This window comes from Carassius auratus, chromosome 31 (genome assembly GCF_003368295.1).
Source record: "Carassius auratus strain Wakin chromosome 31, ASM336829v1, whole genome shotgun sequence".
In the NCBI taxonomy this organism is placed as follows: Eukaryota; Metazoa; Chordata; class Actinopteri; order Cypriniformes; family Cyprinidae; genus Carassius; species Carassius auratus.
In genome coordinates, this window is record NC_039273.1 from 7793653 (window position 1) to 7817693 (window position 24041).

Genomic DNA, 24041 nt, shown 5'->3' on the forward strand with positions numbered 1-24041 from the left:
TTTAAGGAAACTGAATCTTTTAAACAGTTTCGCGCGAACCGTTTGGGGATCTCTGAGAATTGAGGTAATTTTAAAATGATATTTTGACAAAATGACAATGTTTTTTAACCTATTGTGCAGGACTTATAAACAGTGATAGGAAGCTTAGAATTTTCATCTTACTGGCTCTTTAAGTTCTTAGCAATGCATATTACTAATCAAAAATGTTTTGATTAAATTACAGTAGGAAATTTACAAAATATCTTGTTCTAATAATTTTTGACATAAAAGACAAATCAATCATTTTGACCCATACAATTTATTTTTGGCTATTGCTCCAAATATACCCCAGTGACTTCAGACAAGATTTAAAGCTGAATTCAAAGTTACACTTTCTGGGCGGAAAAAAATGTAGTGGAAAACTATATCTGAGCTTGGTACTTAGAGGCTGCAGGTGAAATCACTGAAAGGGGTGATCCATAAATTATCATCAGTGTTGAACAAGAAAGTCAATGTGAATTACCATTTTACTTCCATAATATGAAATTTTATATATCATATGTCATCATATGATATATGATTTTATATATCAGGAAAGGATTGGTTTTTGAAATCATGTGATCCTAATGTGGTCGCCACAATGATGGAATGTGCTCCATGTAAAACCAACAGCTTATTCTATCCATCTGATATGCCTTTAACTTCTTCAATCAAACTTGCAGCAAAGTTGTTGTTGCCTTTTACAGGCTGACAGACATGTAATTGATACCTGATGTTGATGTATCCATTTACTATAGTTGTATGCCTTGTCTGAAAAAGATTTATAGTCAGGATTCATTTCCTAATTAAATATAATCAGCCTCAGTAAAAAAAAAAGATGGACTGAGGTTAAAAAGGATATGCTATAAGATTGACGGATATTCCTAACTTACTGTATTATAAATAAGAAAACATTTAACCATTCATAAAATATTTTTCAAATATTAGATATTTTACCTATTTATGACTTATTTCCCCAAAAGAGACATTTATACATTTTATCTTTATATATTTCTCATTTTTAAAACTTATTGAAAATAATGATTGTTATCTGTTTTTTTCAGAACTTAACCTCAGATATTTGACCTTTTTAAGAAAAACATAGAAACCCCCTCAAAATCCTTAGTATTTGTACAAATAATATATATATGTTTTTCAAAAACGTATGAAACTAAAATCTATTTAAAAATGTAGCATAGTTTCTAAAAACTTACCTGTGTTTTTTTAGATAAATGTTGAATTATCTTTTTATATGACCTAGGGCATTCTTATTTGTCCATAAACTCATACAAATGGCTCTGAGATTAAACGTTTTCAACACTTAGGTAGCTAAATTTCTATTCTTCTTCTGTGCGCTCTAACCAAAAGAACATGGCACAGTTACAAGCGATTCAGAAGTAAAGTTTTAGCCATTTGTCTAATAGTAAAACACCTGTTTGGGAGAATGCTGAACGCATAAATCCAATGGGAATTTGATTCGTCTGTCTTAAATGACTGCAAGGTGGATTTAAACAGAGCTGCTGCCAACACGTCATCGTGTGATGCTCAAACACATTCACACCTCATCATCTTCTGGTCCTCCAGCATATTCTACCTTCTTGTCGCTCCAGCAGCCCTCGTTGTCTGCCTGAACTCTCACCCTGGTGGTCGGGAAATGTCAAAGAGAGGCCCGTGCCGCAGCAAGGGGGCGTTACGGGGGGAAAACAATTGCCTTTATTGCTGTATTTTCACGCATTTCGCTTTTTCTTAGTCTTGCCACTAGAATAAGCATCAAAAACGACCACCACGCCGACCGACAAGTCCGATGGTGTAGCATCCAGCGTAGACTGCTGTTCGCATCCTTCATCTCTCTCGTCTCGTATTGCAATCATTGCCAAACATGTGAGTAGCAACCGCAGCTGAATTGTTCTGCAGTAGCCTAAACATGTTTTGATGCTGCTGTTAGGCTACAGCGCGAGCTCGATCGCATCCTGCTCTCATTCATCTCATTAGTTGGCGTGAATGTGCTGTGTTTGATGCACAATAGTTACTAGCATCCAGCTGCAAACGGTTAGTGGTAGTGTAACACTAACGTGGATACAAAGGCTGGAACACAGCGAACCTTCTCCTAGAACACCGCAAGTATTGCTTTTACTGGTTCGACTTGTACTTTGCTTTTCTGTCTGAGCATTAGAAAAGCTAGCTCCGCAGATCTGTGCTGCATTTCTCCGGTATTTCGACTGATTTTTGGCGGTGATGTGCTACAAGACGTTCAAGTTGCATCTATTTGTCACTCAGTGTCTATTCGAGAGACCTGCTGCACGAGATTCGGATGTAAGCTTCTGGGTTATTGCGTGAACTGCAGAAAGAAAAAGAAAACACACAATTTTCCAGGTGCCAAAGTCCTGCATAACAGACTTCAGAGAATCAGATTTCAGGTTCGAACTGCTGTGTGAGGCTCTTGTGTGGCCTGATGTTATGAACTGACATGCTCACAAGATATCAAATATTCAATGCATTATCAATATATTATTTCCTTTTTCTGTCTACATTACTTAGATATACTTTGTATGTTAGTTTGGGTGTATGTGGAAAGCAAATTTATGACTGGGCCTTCATGTGCATGACAAACTTTATGAATGAATTGCTCATGAATGTTAATGAAGAGTCTTGCATACTTTTAAAATGCTGCCATCTTCCATCATTAAACGTTTTGTATTTAATCATGCATTCTTTATTTTACTGAACACTTTTATACTGTTGTTTTGAGATGCTCATGATGCTATATTGACCAGTGTGAGCACTGGATTATTAATTTTGAGTGTGGTTAAATTTGATATTAATATTAGACATAAAACAGACAACATATGACTATGACAACTTATGATATGATCATTATATCATGTATATATTAGTTAATAGTTGATACATTTCCTTTAATATAACGTTGGCATTCATAAACTCAAAAAAGAATTTCTCTCTCTCTCTCACCATGTTTAATGTCATTCATTTCGACATGCTTACAAATAAAATTAAGATTCATTAAATGAAAGGGTTTAAAATCATGTTTATTAGGACAGAGGTTCTAGATAGGATTTAGTGGTTATTACACACTAAGTAAAGACACCTGTTGGATTTTTGTCTGTGGGGTTTAATATAATAATGCACCCTTACAGTACCTTAACTAAGTAAAGATTTACTACAGACACAGTAAAACAGCAGTTCATGAATATGGTACTCTGTACTCAGAGTTATGTGCATACTTTGTGCTTCAATAGATTCATAACATAACACAAAATCTCATATATTAACAAAACCAATACAAAAATCTAACTTAAAAGTTGCATTTTTACTGCATGTTCTATGTGTTTCTACATGGCAGCAGAATTTTTACATTAAAGGGATATTTTATTTAAAAACTAAAATTCTCTCATTATTTACTCACCGTCTTGTTCCAAACCTGTATGGATTTCTTTCTTCTGTTGAACACAAAATAAGATATTTTGAAGAATGTGTGGAAGTTAATGGCTACCGGCAACTGTTTGGTTACCAACATTCTTCAAAATATTGTGAGGGTGAGTAAATGATGACAGAATTTAAAATGTTTTGGCTGAACTATCCCTTTAAATTGGAATAGCACAGAACTGATTTGTTCATCTTCTTTGCTGAAGCCATCTGAAATATAAGTTGTGCCTCTCAGTTATTTTTCTAAGTATCTGTGCATATATTATAGGACCTGAAGGTGAAACCAGTTGTTGGCTGATTCCACTTGAGAATAAGATTCCCAGTATAAAGTAATTACATTTTATTTATCCAGCGGGAGTCAAGAGGAGACAGAGCAACTTCATTCCCTGTATCTTAATCACAGCTAAGGCGTTTTTGAAAAAGAGGACAGGATACTCAATGGATTGTACATCAAGTTCTTTCTTTTTTTCTGCTTCATAGGAAAAATGAAACATGTGTGCCCTGGGACTGGATGCTCTTACCAGCACACCCCACTTCCACCATGACACCCAGCAGAGGATTCTGGGATTGACACAAGCATCACTCCCACTGATGGCCTGGACCAGGTGAGCATATAAGCACTCTTTTTGTCTTCAGTCATCTCTTCATGCATTACCCATTATTTTATTTATTACTATTATTTTTATTTTTATTTTACTTAAAACAATGTTTGTTTATGAACTTTCAGTTGTCTCCATATAGTCCCAGCAATTTAGAATCTGTTTGTTACTGTTTAAGGTTTCAGCTGGCCTGCTGAAGCTATGGGGAGCTGCTGGAGCTGTCTATACAGAGACGCTCTCCGAGACAACCATCTCAACAAATTTAAGGTGCATTTCACAAGACACTTTCTGATAAAGCAAACCTTTAAAAAATAGTGTTGCAGTAAATATACATTTTAAGTGCAACATTTGAGAATAGTTAGCCTAGGAGAGCATTGCTGTAATAACCTGTTATGTCTGACAGGTGACCAATGTGGACGATGAGGGAAATGAGTTGGGCTCAGGAACAATGGAGCTCACACAGACAGAGCTCATCCTGCACACACGTAAACGTGATGCCATCCGGTGGCCATACCTTTGCCTGCGTCGATACGGTTACGATTCCAACCTCTTCTCTTTCGAGAGTGGCCGTCGATGTCAGACAGGACAAGGTGAGATGATTTTTACTTTTACTTTGTGCAGATTTAAGTCTAAATTGTGTGTAAAGCAAATACCAAAACCTTCTGTGAACTATTTTTTGATCTTTTGGTAGTAACACTTTCATTTAGGGACCATTTCTCACTATTAACCAGTTGTTTATAAGCATGCATATTGGCTGTTTTTTAGTATTTATTTCTGCATGACCATAGTTTAAATCCCTTAATCTTATCCCATACCTAGAATTAACAACTAACATTTAACTATTATTAGGCAGCAAATTAGGAGTTTATTGAGTCAAAAGACATAGTTAATAATTTGTTTATAGTGAGAATTTGTTCCTCAAATTAAAGTGTGACTGATTTGGTTAACTGGTCTTTCAATGCAGGGACAGAAACCTTTTAGGTTTCATTAAAAAATATATACATTTTCCAGTGGGTTTGGAACGACATGAAAACATGTAAATTTAAACGTTTAGGTGATTTACCCTTTTTTTATGTGTATTTTAGTAATATTAGTTATAGTTAAATTAAGTTCAGTTTAATGCTGTCAATCCTAATTTAGGATTTGCGTGCCACTATATTTTTGCACTTTCTCCCATGCAGGAAAGTAACACTCCACCTATTAATTAATTAATTTTTCTTGCTATTTTATTGCATGTTTGACAGGGATCTTTGCATTCAAGTGTTCTCGTGCAGAAGAGATCTTCAACCTGCTGCAGGAGTTGATGCAATGTAACAGCATCAATGTGGTGGAGGAGCCCATGATCATGACCCGGCCTGGGCATGCACCAGAGATGGACATGCCTCGAACTCCACAGACACCCAATAGTGAGTTGGAATATCTACACACTTGACCACACAGGGTTTCATATCTACTTATATGTGTACATCAAAACTGTTTTCATCAGTTGATCTGTCTTTACTGTTTTAATACGGTCAAAATATTTGAACAGTTGTGATCATGTTAGAAATCAGTTATGAAATATGGATAGACAAGTTAATTATTATCACACGTCAACCGTATTGCTTTTTTTAGCAGTAGAAAAAGTGCATGCACATTTAAGCACCTAGCCACCTGTGTTTACATATTTTCACACTCCAATCATTAAATTTCTCTCACAACTTTATTTTTATTTTTAGGTGTGCTATGAAGCATTTACATTTCTGTCATAACACTGACATTAAGATTTTTATAACATTTATCTAACTAGTCACCAATTTTAGCTTTTTGGAATAAAAGTTTATTTGTAAAGCGCATTTACAATACATGTTTTTTCAAAGTAGCTTTACAGAAAATGCTTGTTTCAATGTTACAATTCAGCTAAATAATCATAATGAATTTTTGAAAGCATAGCTATTTTATGTAGGTATTCATAATTATTTACAGTTTTGTGGCTTTTAGTCTTATAAGCATTTGGCTTTTGTTAGACAGACCATTGAGGTCATTAGGCAACATGGGCCAAAGATAGCAACACCTCATTTAAAATGTTCTGGATTACATATCTTGCCCACATATCAACAGAATGTAGCTTATAGGAGGAAGACCTAAATGTTGCCTGCTTATGTGTACTGTGCTTTGGCCTTTTTGTGTAGCCCCTGCATTCCCGATGCAGGGTTTTCCTAATGGATACCCAGGATACCCAATCAGTGCAGACTCATCGCAGCCCTCTCTCACCAACGATCACAGACACGGCCTCATGGGACTGGAAGACCAAGTGAGAACCAACACCTGCCTGTGCACACATACAGTAGCATCAAATAGTATCTGGATGCTCAAGCAGCATTGCATTAGACAAATAATGTTAGACATTTTCTCAAAACATAATTTGTTTTATTCATTTTTACTTGAAAAGCATGTTGTGTTGCTTTATATTAAGTCAATTATTTTATATTAAGTAAAAAACATAAAGAAAACTTTAAGATTTACGATATCATGAGCGTATGTAATAAGAGTCTATTTACAAATGGACAGCTCAGATCCTGTGCTTCAAAAGTGGACCACTTTATTTTTATACAGGTGTTAAAATGTTTATAATACAAAATGTAGTCCAGGTAAAAAGTGTGTTGTCAGTCGCTTATACATCAATTTAACTACCTTTTCTTATTCGTTTCCAGACCCATACATATGTGAATACAGTGGGCATGGAAACTGACCTCTCAAGCCGCCACTGTGTCCACTCCCTGCCCGAAGTGCGGCCCACCACCTACCCGGAAACCTCAACTACCACCACCATACGTGGGGGCCCAGTCCCAGGACAGCCCAGCATGCACTGTTGCTCCCTGGATGACCCTCACAAAGACCCTCAGGTCTTCCTCCAGCCTGGAGCCCAGGAGGTGAAGTTCATGTTAGGTCCGACCCCAGCACAGCGCCACCTTATGGAAAGAGACAGAGACCGCCATATCACTCACCCCCTTCGAGCACCAGATGGCAGCTCTGAAACAGAAGGAGAGGAGACTCCGACCGTACACATGTGCAACACACACTCTTACCACCATTGCCATCATCTAATCCACCGACACCCTAGCATGGAGCCTTGCCCGGAAAGCCAGCTGACATATGAGAATATCAACGGACTCCGTGGGGCACGTAGGCAACGTCTGAGTCCGAGCACTGTGTCTCAATCTCAGTCTTTGGGCTCCAGTAGCAGTAGCAGCACCACCGGTGATTCCCGCTCACACATGCATCCACACTCTCTCCCGCTAACGCACACACATGCTTCCCCGCTGCCTCCACAGGGATATGGGTGTGACCGGGGAATGGGGGTCGGTGGTCATCGGCGCACCACGTTGCTCAACTATGAGAACCTTCCGTCACTCCCCCCGGTTTGGGAATACCGTGCGCTTCAGCGTGAGGAAGAAGAGGATCAGGATGAAGACGAGGATGAGGACGAATATGAGGAGGAAGAGGAAGAAGAATATGATGAGTATGAGTATTCCGAAGGGCCCATAACCCCAAATGGATACCATCAAGAGAGTGGTGGCAGCGGTGGGATTCATCGTGATGCCCTACAGAACTATGTTAACACTGAACAGGTGCGTCAACAAGAGCATGAGCAAATACATGTAGAGAATACATGCCAAATCTAATCCCAGGGTAATATCAGGGAATTGGAAAAAATTGATTTCCAGGCCTGGGAAGTCATAAATATACAGAAAAGTTGGTGGAAGTCGTGGCCTATTGGTTAAAGAGTTTGACTCCTAACCCTAAGGTTGTGGGTTCAAGTCTCAGGCCGGCAATACAATGACTGAGGTGCCCTTGATATGAATTAATCAAATGTCAATCAAATATAATAAAATTACAAATTAAATAGATACATATATTTAAAAATAAAATTATAATACAAATGAAATACAATTTTATATTTTATATTGACTAGTAACACTGAAACGTACTTACATGCAAACTCTCAACAGCTACAGCCTCCAACACGTCTTCGTCACTCTTGCCCTCCCCACCCTCACCCGCCTGAGAGGGCCAACCGAGTTTTCAACTTCGACTTCAGACGTCAGCGAGCGGGACGTGGCAGCGGCACCTGTGAGCAGCACAGCCGTCACCCGCCTCCTCCTCCCTCTCGCCAGCTCAACTACATCCAGGTGGACCTGGAGGGCGAGCCCTCCATTTGCTCGGGACATGGAGGAGGGGCTCCGGTACCACAGAGACCCCCTCCCCTCAAACGTGGCATGGCTGCCGCCACCGCAGCAGCTCCGTCCTCCCGCCGTGGAGAATGCTACGCCGTGATTGACCTGAAGAAGACAGCAGCCATGTCCAACCTACAGAAGGCTCTCCCTCGGGATGACGGCACCTCACGGAAGACACGCCACAACAGTACCGACTTACCTCTGTGAGCGGGAAAAAGAGAGTTACAGGTATGACAGGAATAAAAATGAGGGAAATGTTCGGGAAAGAGCGTTTTGGTGGTATTTCCTCCCACCATTATAGTGAAGCCTCTATTTTCTCATTTTCTACACTCATACCAACTGCTGCTTGATGAAATAGTAACTCCATTGAGCCGAACACTGAACATTTTATTGTATTTTTTTTTTCTCACATTTTGCGTGGGAAGGTTGGAAGATGATAGTTGACTACTTATCACCGTGGTTTTTGGTTGCTGTCTGGGCTTTGGGCCAAAGAATTGGGTTCAGAAAAAAATACTTCATTCAGGAAACAATCTGTAATGTCTTAATCCTTTTTTCAGTTTTGGTTTGTTTTTTATACTTGTCATTTATGGTTTGTTGATTTAAAGGAATAGATCACCCAAAAACTAAAACAGCGGCCTGCTAGATAACCAAAATATCATATATATTTTGAGTGAAATTAAGATGAATAGTAGATTTTTAGGTGAGCTATTCCTTTACTTTTCAATAAGGCAGCATAGCATTTTGACACTTGAGCAGAACAGACTTGAACCACCGTAAGTGTTTCATTACCACATGTCAGATCATATCAAAACAGATAAAAGTTTCTTCCGAAACTAACTGAAGACAAGCTCTTCATCAACATAAAGCTACTCCAGAAGTCTCTCTCATTGTCTGTTTCACTTCCCATATGTAGCTATTTGGAGGCAGCATCAAGGATGAATTGAGCTAATTGTTCAGTATTTTTATTTATTGATGATTCGATCAATTCAGTTTGCACTTATTAGTCTCAAATTGTAGCTGAGCCTCCCGTTATTTCAGTTATAGTAAAATAAAGTTAACACAATTAAAAGTAATTCTTTAGAACATGATTCATTGTAACTCTTTGGGTTTGTGGTGGTTTTGAAATAGAGAATTCAATGTTTTAAAGTACTCTGTTTTGAGTACTAAGATCCAGACCTTGGCCCAGCAAAACACATTGAGAGGAAGGATAATTCTGATCCAAAAATTAGCTTATTCTGTTCAGTATCTGCTCAATCATTTGCTCTTTGATAGTCCTTTTTTATTTGACTAATATTTATCTTTTCCTATCGGAACACGGTCAGATATCAGAGCAATTTAAGGCAGACATTTACATTGAAGAGTAAGTAAAAAAGTAAAAAAAGTAAAAAAAAAAGTTAAAGTATGATACAATAAAAAAAACCCTGCTATTCTCACATCCCTGAAGTGACAATATACCTGAGAGTGACAAATCTCTGTGAGTTTCGAGAGTGTATTTATGTACATCTATGTTTTGTAAAGCTACGTAAAGCACCATATGCATATTCAGAGGTAAGAATGTTAATTATTTTTTTATATCTTAAAAAGTATGCCAGGCAAACATATTTATTTAATTTAGAATTATTTATCTATCTAGCTGTCTGTTAGTTTATTTATTAATTTATTTGTTGTTTCGTATTTGAATTATTCATACAAGTAGATAACATGTTGTTAGATTAGTTGTTTTAGAGATACCAAAGGAGGTATGGGAGACCACAGAATCTACCTTGGTATTAGTTAATGTCTTTTTTAAACTGCAGTTTCATGTTGAATAATATCTGTATTTGAACATATTGTGCCAAAAATATAATGATATCACTGAACTATGTGCCATTGGTAAATGTTGAATTTTAGGGCTAACAATCAGCAAAATGTAAAACATAAATGCAGCTGTTCTTTACAATTACATCATGATCAGTTCAGGGCTTGATAATATTTTGTCTACAAGTACACTAAAAAAAAACTAGATGTGTCAGTGTATTCCCAATGAAATCCCATTGTATCTATCCTAATTAGTTGAAGGTGATATTTTATAGTCTCTAACATTTACTGCAGTTTTTCATTGGAAATTCATAAATCAGCTATTTTTATAACACAGTGTACTAATATAGTTATGCATATTTTGTTTCTTGATTTTAGCATTTGCTTTCTAATGGTTGTTTATTCAGCCCTAAAATGAATTTATCTCTCACCAACGATACTGATGTAGCTATACATTTCTGATGTTATGAAAATTTTGCTAGGGACCTCCAAGAGCTGAGGTTTTTATCTTACTTGCTGGGCACGGATGTAGACCCAGTTTTTCAGAATCTTATTGGCAGCCATATTGTTCTGAGCGCAAGGCTTTGTGGGCCTTACTTATTGTACATATATTTTTTAGCAAAAAAGTGATCCGAACTTGTAATTTAGAAATATCTAATGTGAGATGGGTTGTACTTACTATTTTAACTCCATTGGAAACTAACAACATCACAGTAGATTTCAATGTTTTGCCCGAAGCCATAATTGAAAGAAAATATTTTATGGGTCAGGTACCAGTAACTTGTTTTTAAAGGAAAATGTTTAGAGTAATAAATGTAATAAATGTGATTTATTTTTCTACCACCAAAATTTTCCAATTAAAAAAAAAGTGAAAATAACTGATTTAAAGATTATATGCTACATCGTTGCAACGTTTTCATTTTGAGAGCCTTGCAGTTCAATACAATATTGCTGCCAAATAGTAAATCCAAATAAAATCAGCATAATACACTCACAATCACATTTACATACTTGTACTTTTAAGAATGCGATGATGAACTATAAGGACATTTTAGACACTTTTCAGAGGATCAATCTAGTTTTTAACATCTATATTTTGGTATTGTGGTATGATAAACATTTTGCAATAACAGCTAATGGATTCATATCAGATATATTTGTTTGAGTTGTTCAAGAGCATGTTCTGTGATACAAGTCACAGTGTGTGTATTCAGAAAGGACTGGATCAGCAGTGGGTTTACTGTCTTTCTCAGGCTCCATCTCGATAAACATGCGCTATATGTGTATTTAAACCAGGCTTGAGGAGAAAAAAATCATCATCTTGTTGTAGGTGTGGGATCATAGAGAACTTGATTGTGCCATAAGTGATTTTCATCCACTCTTTTAAAATAAGGTGTAGCTATAGTGGAAATTTAAAGGTACGGTAGCACGTACTAACTAGAATCCTGTTTTGACTTTGATTGCAAGGGGCCACTTTGGAGTGTAATTGCCTGTTTTGTTGGTTGGTTGGTTGGTTTTATATCTTCCATAAACCTTGTTAATTTCATTCATCAAGGGAAATTAACCTTTGAGTTACATGTAAGTTAGACCCAGGTTAAATGCACTTAAATTGTAATTGGGTGAGCAATCATCTGAAAGTACTGTAAATCCCTATGTGAAATTTTTTTTTTTTTTTTTTTTAATTGACCAAGACGTATAATGACTGAATGTGACTATTGACCTAAATGGGAGATAGTTTAAACCTTTCAGTTTTTTTTTTCGTTGTTTCCAAGAAAACAATATTGAACCTCTTATTTATGGAATGCCAACTCTCATCAGATGATTATAATTCAGTTTCTCATCTAAAGCTGGGAAGGTATTACACTTGAAGAGGGTTTTGCAGTGACCTTATCAAATGACCTGTAAACTTACATTGCCATAATAAAGCTTAGGGTGAAGCTCAAATGACTGTGATGTACTGTACATTAATGTGAATGTGTCTCAAATGTGTCAGAGAACGAGGGCTGCCCATGCATGGACTCTTTACCAGAGACTGCATTTCTGAAGCTCCTCAAACTGTCTCGCTCTCGAACCATATTACTCTCTGTATGAATGTACCACGCAGAGATGGACTTGTAAAATGCTCAGATGAGGTGATTTACACTCAATGTTTTTATCCTCCCTGATGAAAAGATGTGTTAATGTTAATGTTTCGTCTCAAGAATTCCGATTTCAATTCGATTTTTTGATTGTTACTTTATATACAGTATTTACATTTTCTTGTATGTAATTCTGTGTATGTACATAACATATATGAGTATGCAGTTGTAGTCAGCTTCTCCTGTGTTTGTTTGTGTTGGCGCAACACACTACTTTTGCCACAGCCATTTGTAGAAAGAGCATCGCCTTGACAGTCATTCCATTAGATGGACATTGCAGTCTCTATAAACAGATCAGAGATCTCATATAGTATGTTGATGTTGCAGTTGCAACCCTTCCCCATTCTTACAATGCAAAGCAGGCATGCTCCATGTTGAATGTTATTTTCGGTCATATAAAGTTTTGAAAAGAAAGGCTTGTATAATAAAAATGAATTTGATTAAATGTAATGTCAATATTAAAACTGGAAATGTCATCAAGTGTTTGCTCTGATGCATGTTTGAATGTCTGAGAACAAGATGGATTGTTCTCGAAAGAAATGAAACATTATGTACTCTCATTTTCCGTTGTGAGCTATATACTTAGTACACTAGATGGCAGCAAAGGCTACAAGAATAAGTTAAAGACGACCAAAGAAATGTTCGAATCTGGTTGACTTTTCAATGAGAACACAGTAACACACACACACACACACACACACCGATAAGTAAGTAAACGAACAACGGAATAAACATACGCTGTAAAACAATCTTTAAAGTAAATTTAAAATAATTTAATAAAAACATGTTAATTCAACATTAATTTGTTATTAATCATCTGTACTTTTTATAGTATTTGCGGAGTCATTATTACTATTGCTGACTGGGTTGGATTATAGAAAATAATAGGGTTATCTTGTTTTATTTAAAATGTTTAGAGTAAGACATAGTTTTAAAGCAGTTTAAAAGTAAGAAAATGATCAATATAATAAAGACCATGAGCTACTCTTGTCTGATCATTATTACGTTTTCATTTCATCATATTACACTCACAACAACAAGTAGGCTAACGTATATGTTGTAGCCTACTTGAAACACTTTCAGGCGCTTTTCAGGGGGTCAGTCTAGTTTTAACATCTATATTTTGGTATTTTAAAAAATATTTTTAATATTTTGGGGGGATTTTAACAAACTATTTAAAATTTACTATTTAAAAAGTAATAACACTGATAAAAACACTGGGAATGCCATAACACTGTAGGCTAGGCTATACCATATAGGCTATGTATGCATATCTATGGGCAACTGCTATGTAGCCTACACATAGTTGTAGAGAGGCAAGCACCATTCACATTCTTAAGAAATAGTAAAATCAAGCTTATTAATAATATTTGTATATAGGGAGAATTCCAAACGGATTCCTTCGAATGCTACCTATAGTTTAAAAATATTATTAATAGGCTTGATTAAGAAGTTAGCGATGGTCACTTCACTTAAGTGACTTCCGATTATGTGATCTTCAGTTAGAAAATCTTGCAACGCATTTTAAAGCAAAGTTGTGGTTGATTTAAACTTCACATAAACGTTGCCTAGAATCTGTTAATTAAATTTGTCTTTATTTATACAGAAATAGTATTTAAGATGGTAGTTTAAGCAAGTTTAGTTTGAAAAATTTTAAACTTAAACACAATTAGACAATATTTAAATAAAATAATAATGAGAAGAAATATAGAATATTTGTAACAACTGGTAGAGAACTGAATGCTGCACGCACGCGCAACGTTGTCAAAGTCTGTCGTTCCCATAGACAGTAAAAGAAAGGGTCTTTCCCTTCGCCAAATGAGTTCCAGACGCTTTTATGAGACAGCCTTCAATTTGTGGATTTATCTCCCGGATAGCAAGATGTCAAGGCTTTGAGAGTCTCGTTATGGTCTGGTTAGATGGATTTTAAAAAGAAACTAATATAGTTTCGTAGCCTGTGTCATTTACATTTCACCAGGTTAAAATAATACATCATGCTTTATGCTTTATTTATTTGTAACACATTAACCTCGAAACATTTTGAGCTTTTTCTTTCTGCAAATTGTATAGTTGTATGGTGTATTTATAGCGATATGACACCCAAAATACTATCAAAACACTCCAACGAATCTCCATTCTTCGCAAGGATGGTTAAAAAGGCGCAAAGGAAACAAAAACCTCGAAAAATTATATAGGCTAGGCTACGACCCGCCAAATGCTGGCCAAATCACAGAGATGACGATTCGCACGGGACTAATGTCATCACTGGACCTCGGTGCTCGGCGAAAGATATGGTAGGTCATTAGTGTGGGAATTTTTACTTTATAAATTATAGGCCGATTCGCACGGGATTAAGATCACAGACGTCCCTGCAATTATTACAAAATACCGGAGGTCACCAGGTAATACTAATCCCGTGCGAATAGGGCTTTTGAATAGACCTCAAACTGGTGATTTATTAGCGTAATCTCCATACAACAGGTAGCCTAAGAAATAACTTCAATGAAGGAAAATGCTGTCAAATGGTAATTAAAAATAGCCTACAAACTGATACAGGTTATTTTGTGCTGATTGTACATTATTTCTACTTTATTATTTACTCAATATTAAGGTTATTTAGCAGCTAGCAGAAAGCTTCTTAAGTAAATGTTAGCGTAATCGCGTGGAATTGAACTGTAAAGTCACTGGGGAAAATGGGAGTTAAACGAAATGCAATCCCAGTTTAATTGATTGGATTGAGATTGCATGTCTAGAGATAAGATACAGCTTTCAGACCATCCATGAGTCTAGCTTTAATTGGATCTGTAAACATTAGAAATATGCCTACAGATAATCCAAAATCTGTGGTTTCTGCTTTAGCTAAACTGCCTTATTTAATTTATTTTTTGGACAACTAGGCCTATTTGTGATATCATTTAGGCTAATGGAGAGCAAAAAGATTAGATTTCTTAAATGACTAAACCCTAGGAAGCCCGACAATGTTACTTTCCCACAAACAAGATCAGGCTAGAATGTTTTGAGGTCAAGTAAATATTTGTTATTTTGTACTTTTTTCTGTTCTTCTCTCTCTCTCTCTCTCTCTGCCCCCTCAGGCACAAAATGGTCAGTAAAAAAATTAAAAAAAATTTAAATTTATATTTTACTGTTTTACCTATTATAACTGCAAAGAATGAAGGAAAACAAAACATGAAAATGTCAAGATGCACTTCGGACTATGATATAAGCCTATGTATAATGATCTGACGATCAAAATAAAATCTGTAAATGTGTAAATGGATGTGTACATGCATTTTAACAATAAACAAGGCAAAAGAAAGTGAATGTATGGTTAGAGCAATTTTACAGTCATTCATCTTGTGATGAACATATTAATTAGAACCAATAATTCAGTTTCACCAAATTTGGATTCATTAATATAATTTTTTTAATTTTATGAACTGTATTGTAAACATATTGCAACAAAAAATATATAACTTTTATTTATTGTTATTTCACGCTTTACTTTTTTCTTGTATTTATTTTCATTTTAAAAAGAGAAAAAAAAATAGGAGTTGGTCATGCACTACATTCAGGAGCTCTGACATTTAGACTAAGTAAGATACTGTGCAAAAATATCATGATAAAAACTGACAAGCGTGGTAAATTTTTGATGTAATTTTAGAAGAATTTGCCAAAGATGTTGAAAAGGTGTTAAATGTCCATGCTCTAATTTTAATTGTGATAAAATTGTCAATACTTGAATCTGTACAAAACTCTGATCTAAAAAACTGCATTATTGTGTTTAAATCAAATTGCTGTTAATAAACTACCTGAATGATTATTATGATTTCACTGATATATAGATAAATTACAGTTTTTCTCAGTCACTTTGGTGCATTTTTCAAAACAGAAATGAAATTCTCAAAACTACTTGTACAACCTCCACATCATCTAGCCATTTATACACATCATAAAACCAGTTTCTCATTCTTTTGAACAAGTTGCGATTGGTTTTGTACATTCATGCAATTGATTATGCATGTTTATCGGCAGTTTCCTACATTATCAGTTGCTCATGTCATGTTGCTCAAAATGTATTGCATAGTTTTCTGTGCAACAGTCTTACCCTTCAAAACATCTAGTCTTTAGTTCATCATATAAGTCATTAAATGCAAAATGGTTAATCTAGTTATCAAAAACTGCCTAGCACACTTTTTATATTTATTTTTACACATTATTATTAGACTTTTTGTACATTTGGCATGAATTGTCCAAGTGAATCTTGACTTATGAAGAGAATGTAGATGATAAACCAATGATAAACCCTTTCTCTGAAATAGCTCAAAGGTTCATCTCATGAATCTTCAGTTGAAAAGCTTATACTGTATAGACAGAGGACAACACAAGAGTTACACATTCTGAAAATGGACTTATTTTCATATTTGTGTCCATATTTGTTTTTCCTTTTCTATATCACAATGACATTGTAAAGGTTTTTTTTTTTTGGTCAGACTTTGTAAAAGTGTAACTGGGAATTCTATCCAGTCTCTTTCAGTCAATATCCCACACACAGTAATGTGTAAATGTGTACGTTTGAAATGGATATGGCATACATAAGCATATGGCATATTGTTCAATACAGAGGTTTACATCAGATCATCCCTCCAGAGTAAACTGTTATATTGACAACATGACTAAGCAATTTGACTGTCTTATCCGTACACTATGACACAAGGACTTGTCATTCTGATGGCACTGATATGTTCATTGACACAGATATTTACTTTTGAGAGATGAACTAAGGATTTTGAGCAGGAGACTGGCTTTTGCAGGTAATCCATGGTGTTTTGCTATTTGTGCGGGTTGTTTTGAGAAATGCACTTTATGTTTTGCAAATTGTGAGTTTGATTCAAGAAATGTACCAAAGCGACTGAGAAAAACTGTAATATGCATGCCATGCAGTATGTGATCTACAGTGCCTTCTCATCCTTCACCTAATCTAGCAGGAAAGAATCTGTAATCATGTGGATAATTCAACTCTTAAATAACAGTTTTTTTTAAGAATTCAGTCTTGAGTTATATCAAATCCTGTTATAAAAGCTGTTGTGCAATTTACCCATTAGTCATTTATTGTGATGATATAAGCATGAATTTTGTAAGAAGGGCAGAGTCAAGACACTATAAGAGATTGCTGAGCAAGTTTAGAGGTCAAATCAAGTTATAAAAATACTCCATTTAGGACGAGATAATATGAGAACTTAAAGTTTTCATCTATTATTGCAGTGCTTGAGCCTTACTATTATTAAATTATTAATTAAATCACGTTTTTGAGCAGTTTAACCTTAACACAAGGCCATCTTGACCTTGCAATTGTAGACACAACCAAGCCATTCTCAGATATGTCTCCCATGAAAACAATGAACACTTATCAGAAAACACAGTCTTAATGAAAAATTAAGAAAAAAACGATTTAAATGGCAGTAGGAAAAACAACATTTTAATATTAATTAATTGTGTAAATTTATAAAAGACTTCTTATTTATTACATAAACATACACAAATATTTTTAAATACACACACACACACACACACACACACACACATATATATATATATATATATATATATATATATATATATATATATATAAATCGCACGGTATAGACATAGAATATGCCATTATGAAATTCCTTCTCTCAGGACATAATGTTTCCATAAGAGACGTTTATATTTTATATTATAAAATAAAATATTTTTCAGAAATATATTTCTGTTTTATATATGTTTGTTTAATCTCAGTTTTAGCCTACAGGAAGTATACAGTCCTGCTGGTCTTGAGTGATTTTATGGGGAATGAACGTCAAGAAACCTTTTTTTTTTTTACTAAAATGCCTGCAGAACTACTGGACTGAATGGAAGAAGTGAACACATCTCTACTCTCACCCTCAGGATAAAAAAAACCTGAGAGGCTGATCACCGGCCGCCCACCCTTGATAATGCTTAAAAGCTGTGGTGAAGAATCACGCCCCAGCGAGTCTAGATATTCACTGTGTCTAGACTCACTTCTTCAAATCATTCACACACATCTACGAAAGCACTGACGGACATAAACACTGTGAGTATGGCAGGCTCCTCCACCAGCCGGACAGGGAACCAACAGGTTAATCAAAGTCCTGAAGAGAGAGGCCAATGGGCAAACAAGGTTGAATTTCTGCTAACTGTGGCCGGAGCTATCATTGGGCTCGGAAATGTTTGGAGGTTCCCATATCTTTGTTATAAAAATGGAGGAGGTGAGTAGTTTTGGACTAGTTGTTGACAGATTATTATGGTTTTTAATTTATGTGTGATTAAGGGACTAAAACACAATCTGGAACTTTTTATGTGTTATAGTCTTATCATTCACTTCATGTCTGTGATATTTATTGAGAAGCATTTATAAACCATCTGTCAGTTTACATAAATTGCTGTGCTTGTTTATTATATCATACAGCCAGATAACATATTCACTACCAGGTACACCTTTATATGAGATCTGCATTTGTATTCCATTAGGTAGATAACATTAATCCTAAAAAAACATTTTATAAAAATTCAAAAATGTAAACTTTTCCCTAAACAATATTAAAATGTTGATTTTTATAATTTATTTAACATTTTATATTTATACTAATGTGCCCGACATTGAAAAGTGTACAAAATGAATGTGACATGAGGTCACAATAACCTTAGTGATGTTTATTAAAACATTTGACCTTGTAGTACTGATAATGTATGTGGAAAAGTCATATCTTCAGTTGAATTGGGAGATTCCACAACTTGAACAAAGTATGCATAGGGCCAACTGACTGTTATACTGGACATCACTGACCTTCTAACGGTACACAAATGATGTCAAATAAATACCATCTCTTAAATCCTTAGGGGCTTTTTTCATTCCATATGTCTTGTACCTTCTTACTTGTGGTATCCCACTTTTTGTGCTTGAGACATCTTTGGGTCAGTACACGAATCAGGGAGGCATCACATGTTGGAGAAAGATCTGTCCTCTTTTTGAAGGTATGTTCCTCACTTCTTGATTAGTATGCATTGTGTGATACTTATTATAATTTGGTGAAATTACATGTTTGTCATGTTTTTGTGTGTTTTTTTAAATAGATAAATGTCTGAAGCATATAGTTAATATTTAGATTTCCTTTTTTAAAATACTTGTTGCTTGCAACTACAGACGTGATTCTGCTAATTAAAATGCATTTGCTAACAGTTTCTGTGGCCTTTAAGTTAATGTGCTAAAAGTCTATATTTAAAATAAAGCATAGTGAACTGCAATAATGGAGTCTGCTTGAATTATTTTTATTAGACTAATGGGATATGCAGTGACAATTACAGTTCATGTTAAAATTAAAACTTTTTCAACAACTACATTTAGTGGCAGAAGCTATCTCCCTTAAGATAACTAATTTAGTGGCCCATAACACCAATCTCTTATTTCTAACCAAAATAAACCTATAAAGAAATATAATAATAAAATATAGCAAAATATGTAAACAGTATATAGTTATAGTAAACAGTGTACTCTGTCTCTAACATGTACATTTTCATATTTTATTGCATGCTGTGTGTTACATTATTTAGATTTATTGTCAAGTATTTGTTTAAACAGTTAGTACTAACACAAGTCTCTTTTTCAGGAATGGGTTATGCGAGTCAAATGATAATTGTCTATGGCTCAATCACCTACATCATCATCATAGCTTGGGCCTTTCTGTACCTTTTCTCAGCCTTCAGTGTGGAACTGCCCTGGGCCAGCTGCAGCAATCTGTGGAACACAGGTACATTTGGTTAAAGATCAGATGTATGTATATATATACATGGAGGCCTTGTATCACATTTCCTTGTAAGTAAATATGGAGTTTTTAAGGCTATTTTTGTCTCCTCTTTCACCTAACATTGATGCTTATGCCAGGGTTGGGAGTGGGATATCTACTGAATATTATTTAGTTACTATATATGAACCAGATGTTTTGTGAAATTATTGCATCAGGTAAGGTCTTGGTATATGAGTTCCTGATGTATACTTTTTTTACCGTATTTGGATGTATTTGATTTTAGATACTTGTACTGTGCTTGGTGGGAAGAATTCTAGTTCAAAGTGGATGACTCCTCTTAATGCCTCTTCCTCTGTGATGGAGTTCTGGCAGTGAGTTAAATGAAAAATCAATGAACAAACACTAAGATCAATAATAATAATAATTAATATAGCAATAAAATAACAGTCAATATTAAAGTTTGACATTGTAGAAATTTTATTGTACCATGTAAATACAATGCTGTATGAATATGGTAATGTTTTGCTTGTGTCTGTCTCACATAGCAGTTGATTTACATAAGTCTGCCAACTCACCGTTTTTTCATATTGCTTAAACACTTTGTGTGTGTTCAGTCACAGAGTTTTGCGGCTGTCCAGTGGAATAGAGCATTTGGGCACAGTAAGGTGGGACTTGGCTCTTATTCTGTTACTTGTCTGGATCCTGGTCTACTTCTGCATCTGGAAAGGCGTGAAATCTACTGGGAAGGTTACAGTCTTAACAGACATACATATTAGCTGTCATTAAAAAACTAAGGGCGTAATGACAAAATGTTACTGCAAATGACTTGTATAAGAAAATAATTTCAAATCTTTTTATTACCGGTTTTAGAACTGAAATCAATTTCCAGCATGCAGTACCCAGACCGTCTATGTTATTGTCAATTAAAGATCTAATTAAAATTATTATTATTATTATATTTACAGGCAGTCTATTTCACAGCAACATTCCCTTATGTTATGCTCCTGATACTGCTTGTACGAGGGGTCACTCTACCTGGTGCCATAAACGGCATCTACTATTATATATACCCAGACCTGGCACGGCTAGCTGACCCACAGGTAAAGGCATAAGAGAATCTAGAGTGAGTTACAGAAAACAGGACTGGAGAATTTAATCGACCATCTCATCTCAATTTTCAAAATCAGCATGAGTATACATATTCTGTATCCTGTTACTCTTTCTGAATTGTATTACTTGTTAATTTCTTTGAAAAGGTATGGATGGACGCTGGTACTCAAATCTTTTACTCTTACGCCATATGTCTTGGATACCTCAGCTCTCTTGGAAGCTACAATCAATATAACAATGACTGTTATAGGTGAGTGTGCATTGTATGAAGGACAACAATTTATTTGAACTGATAGATTCACTTAATGTGTATCTCACTTATTCATGTTTGAATTAGAGCTTTAATTCAGTGAAAGAATCAGAAATTGGTCCTGCTCACTCTTTCTGCAGGGACTCTTTCTACCTCTGCTTTCTGAACAGTGGAACCAGTTTTTTAGGTGGATTTGCTATTTTCTCTGTTCTGGGTCACATGGCACTGGAGCAAGGGGTGGACATATCTCTTGTAGCCGAGTCTGGTAAGAGAAAACATATTTCAATCGTTCTACCAAATGAACTATTAAATTTAAATTTAAATGGAATAACATTGTTTGTTTTAATACCTAATTGTCATTGCATATCCCAATGGTCTTAAATAATACAATTATTTAAAGCAGACTCCATTATTGCAGTTCACTACCCATTATTTATTTGATCACTAAGTAAGAGTGGGGTAATGCACGGATACTGTAAAGTACTTTAGGTGGTGTTGGTCATTGTACCCCCTTCCCTTGGCTGCCGTTAGGTCCAGGACTTGTGTTTATAGTGTACCCTCAGGCGGTGACATTGTTGCCGTGGTCTCAGTTCTGGGCTGTGTGTTTCTTTATCATGATCATCCTTTTGGGCTTGGACAGTCAGGTTGGACCCCCTTCTCTTTCTTAGCCTAACTTCTGTTGCTTTGCTCTTTTCCCTCTTCCTGCCTCCCCATCCAATGTCCTTTTTTGTGTCACTCAGTTTGTTGGACTGGAGAGCATAATGACGTCAGTGACAGATATCTTTCCCACGGTGTTGAGACGTGGCTTCAGAAGAGAGATGCTACTTTTAGGGATTTGCCTCGTCTGCTACTTGATGGGCTTCTTCATGATCACAGAGGTGAGCCCAACACAATTCAGCTAATAAATTAGAAAGTAACTAATGAATAATTTATGTTTTTTTACTGGAAGTCATTTGTGGTCCTACAGAAGTTCACGATCAACCTCAGAATCAGCTCAGATTTTTAACTCACTTATGTTACACTGATATCAAACATAAGGCTTGTACAATCCATGGCTGTGCATTCTGTTCATTAGAATATCGTTGCTAGTGTTCTACTTTTAATTTCCCAGGGTGGTCTCTACATCATTCAGTTGTTTGATCATTACGTCTGCAGTGGAGCCACTCTCCTGTTCTTGGCTACATGTCAGTCTGTGGCCATTGGATGGGTATATGGTTGGTAGCTTACATTTAAATACTCTTTAAATTGCTCTAACTACTATTTCATTGGACTTAATGTGCTTATTTTCACCAAGGTGCTGACCGATTCTATGAGAACCTAGAAGACATGATTGGCTACAAACCCTGGCCCATGATGAAGTACTGCTGGCTCTATGTCACCCCCTCTGTCTGTGTGGTAAGTTTGTTTCTGTCACATTTTAAAATCAGAACAGTTTAGTGATACATTATTTGATGGGCAATAATTTATATAAAAATGTTTTTAAAAATAATTTGATAATTATTTCCTATAGGGCACCTTTATCTTCTCTCTGGTCAAGTACAGTCCCTTGAAGTTTAATAACTCATATGTGTATCCATGGTGGGCATACGCTATTGGCTGGTTCCTTGCAGTATCTTCTCTCTCCCTCATCCCCATTATCATGATCTACAAACTCTATAAGCAGAAAGGGACCTTCTGGGAGGTAGGTGTTATCCAGAAAAATTTTCAGCATTTCAGCACTATATACATGTCTGGAAATATTTCTGAAACCTTTAACAGAACCAGCTGGCAACTGCTTCACAAACAGGAATTAATTCCTTTCATTTCCTTTGGATTCAAATGCAATAAGGTTAAGTGAAAAATGTCTTTGTATGTGTTGCCCTCAGCGTCTCCAGTTGGCTTGCACTCCAGCAGAGGATCTACCTCAGTCTCAGAGTCTCTCAGCACATCATTATACTCTGTCATCATGTAAAGACAGAGAAAAGACCCCAGACCACCATTAATATTTAAATACCATTACCTCAATTGTCCTTAAATATTAAATAGCAGGTCAGTCAATTAGTCCTAATGGCTTAATTAATTAAGTTTTCCAGTTTGAAGAAAAAAATTGTTAGGTGGCCTAGTGAAAGTTAAATTGATATATTAAAGAGGCAAAACATTAACGTAAGGTATCATCTTAAATAACTCCAGATATCCTTCCTTCTGTATAAAATAAGATAATATGGACTGTAATCTATTAGTGCTGTTTCTGAGCCCAAGTTATGACAAAATACTTTTTAAAAAAAAGTATGCAGATACTTTACAGATGCAGATACTTTTACTATACAAACATATACTGTACAAGATGAACAAAGCAGCCATGCGTTTTGACAGTTGTCTGTTCTCTGAGGACAGCTTATTAGAGATTTTCTTTATGATTTTCTCATGCAAGTTAACCTGCTATAAAATCAATAAAGCAGTCAGGCATTGTTTTTAAAGTAGATCGGCTATGATGAATAAAGCAGTCATGCGTTTGGACAGTTGGGTGTTCTCCGAGGACAGCTTATTTGGGATTTCCTTTAAGATTTTCTCATGCAAGATAACCTGTTACAAGATAAATTGAGCTGTCTGGCATTGTTTTTATGTGATCCCTGGTCAGAGCTTTATTGATATTTCTTTCAGTGATATTCAGTGTTTCACATAAC

General features: G+C 35.6%; 2 protein-coding genes across 3 annotated transcripts; both read left to right on the forward strand.

Annotated features, from left to right (window-relative positions):
* Positions 1–1591: 1591 nt before the first annotated feature.
* Positions 1592–12693, forward strand: LOC113050393 (fibroblast growth factor receptor substrate 2-like). Of its 2 annotated transcripts, none has more exons than XM_026213320.1 (8): positions 1592–1899; positions 3943–4067; positions 4240–4328; positions 4465–4651; positions 5306–5467; positions 6233–6354; positions 6755–7672; positions 8054–12693. In XM_026213320.1, the coding sequence occupies exons 3-8, from the start codon at positions 4263–4265 to the stop codon at positions 8483–8485; spliced, it is 1887 nt and encodes a 628-aa protein (XP_026069105.1). In that variant the 5' UTR covers positions 1592–1899; positions 3943–4067; positions 4240–4262; the 3' UTR covers positions 8486–12693. The 2 variants fall into 2 exon arrangements, with proteins under 2 accessions (XP_026069105.1, XP_026069107.1); XM_026213322.1 differs by lacking the exon at positions 1592–1899 and adding an exon at positions 1913–2435.
* A 5379-nt stretch (positions 12694–18072) lies between these two features.
* On the forward strand, positions 18073–23629 carry LOC113050394 (sodium- and chloride-dependent GABA transporter 2-like). Its single transcript, XM_026213323.1, has 14 exons — positions 18073–18482; positions 19114–19248; positions 19881–20021; positions 20302–20389; positions 20633–20765; positions 20984–21118; positions 21275–21378; positions 21519–21643; positions 21910–22022; positions 22119–22256; positions 22490–22592; positions 22673–22773; positions 22889–23059; positions 23244–23629. The coding sequence occupies exons 1-14, from the start codon at positions 18314–18316 to the stop codon at positions 23358–23360; spliced, it is 1773 nt and encodes a 590-aa protein (XP_026069108.1). The 5' UTR covers positions 18073–18313; the 3' UTR covers positions 23361–23629.
* The last annotated feature ends 412 nt before the right edge of the window (positions 23630–24041 follow it).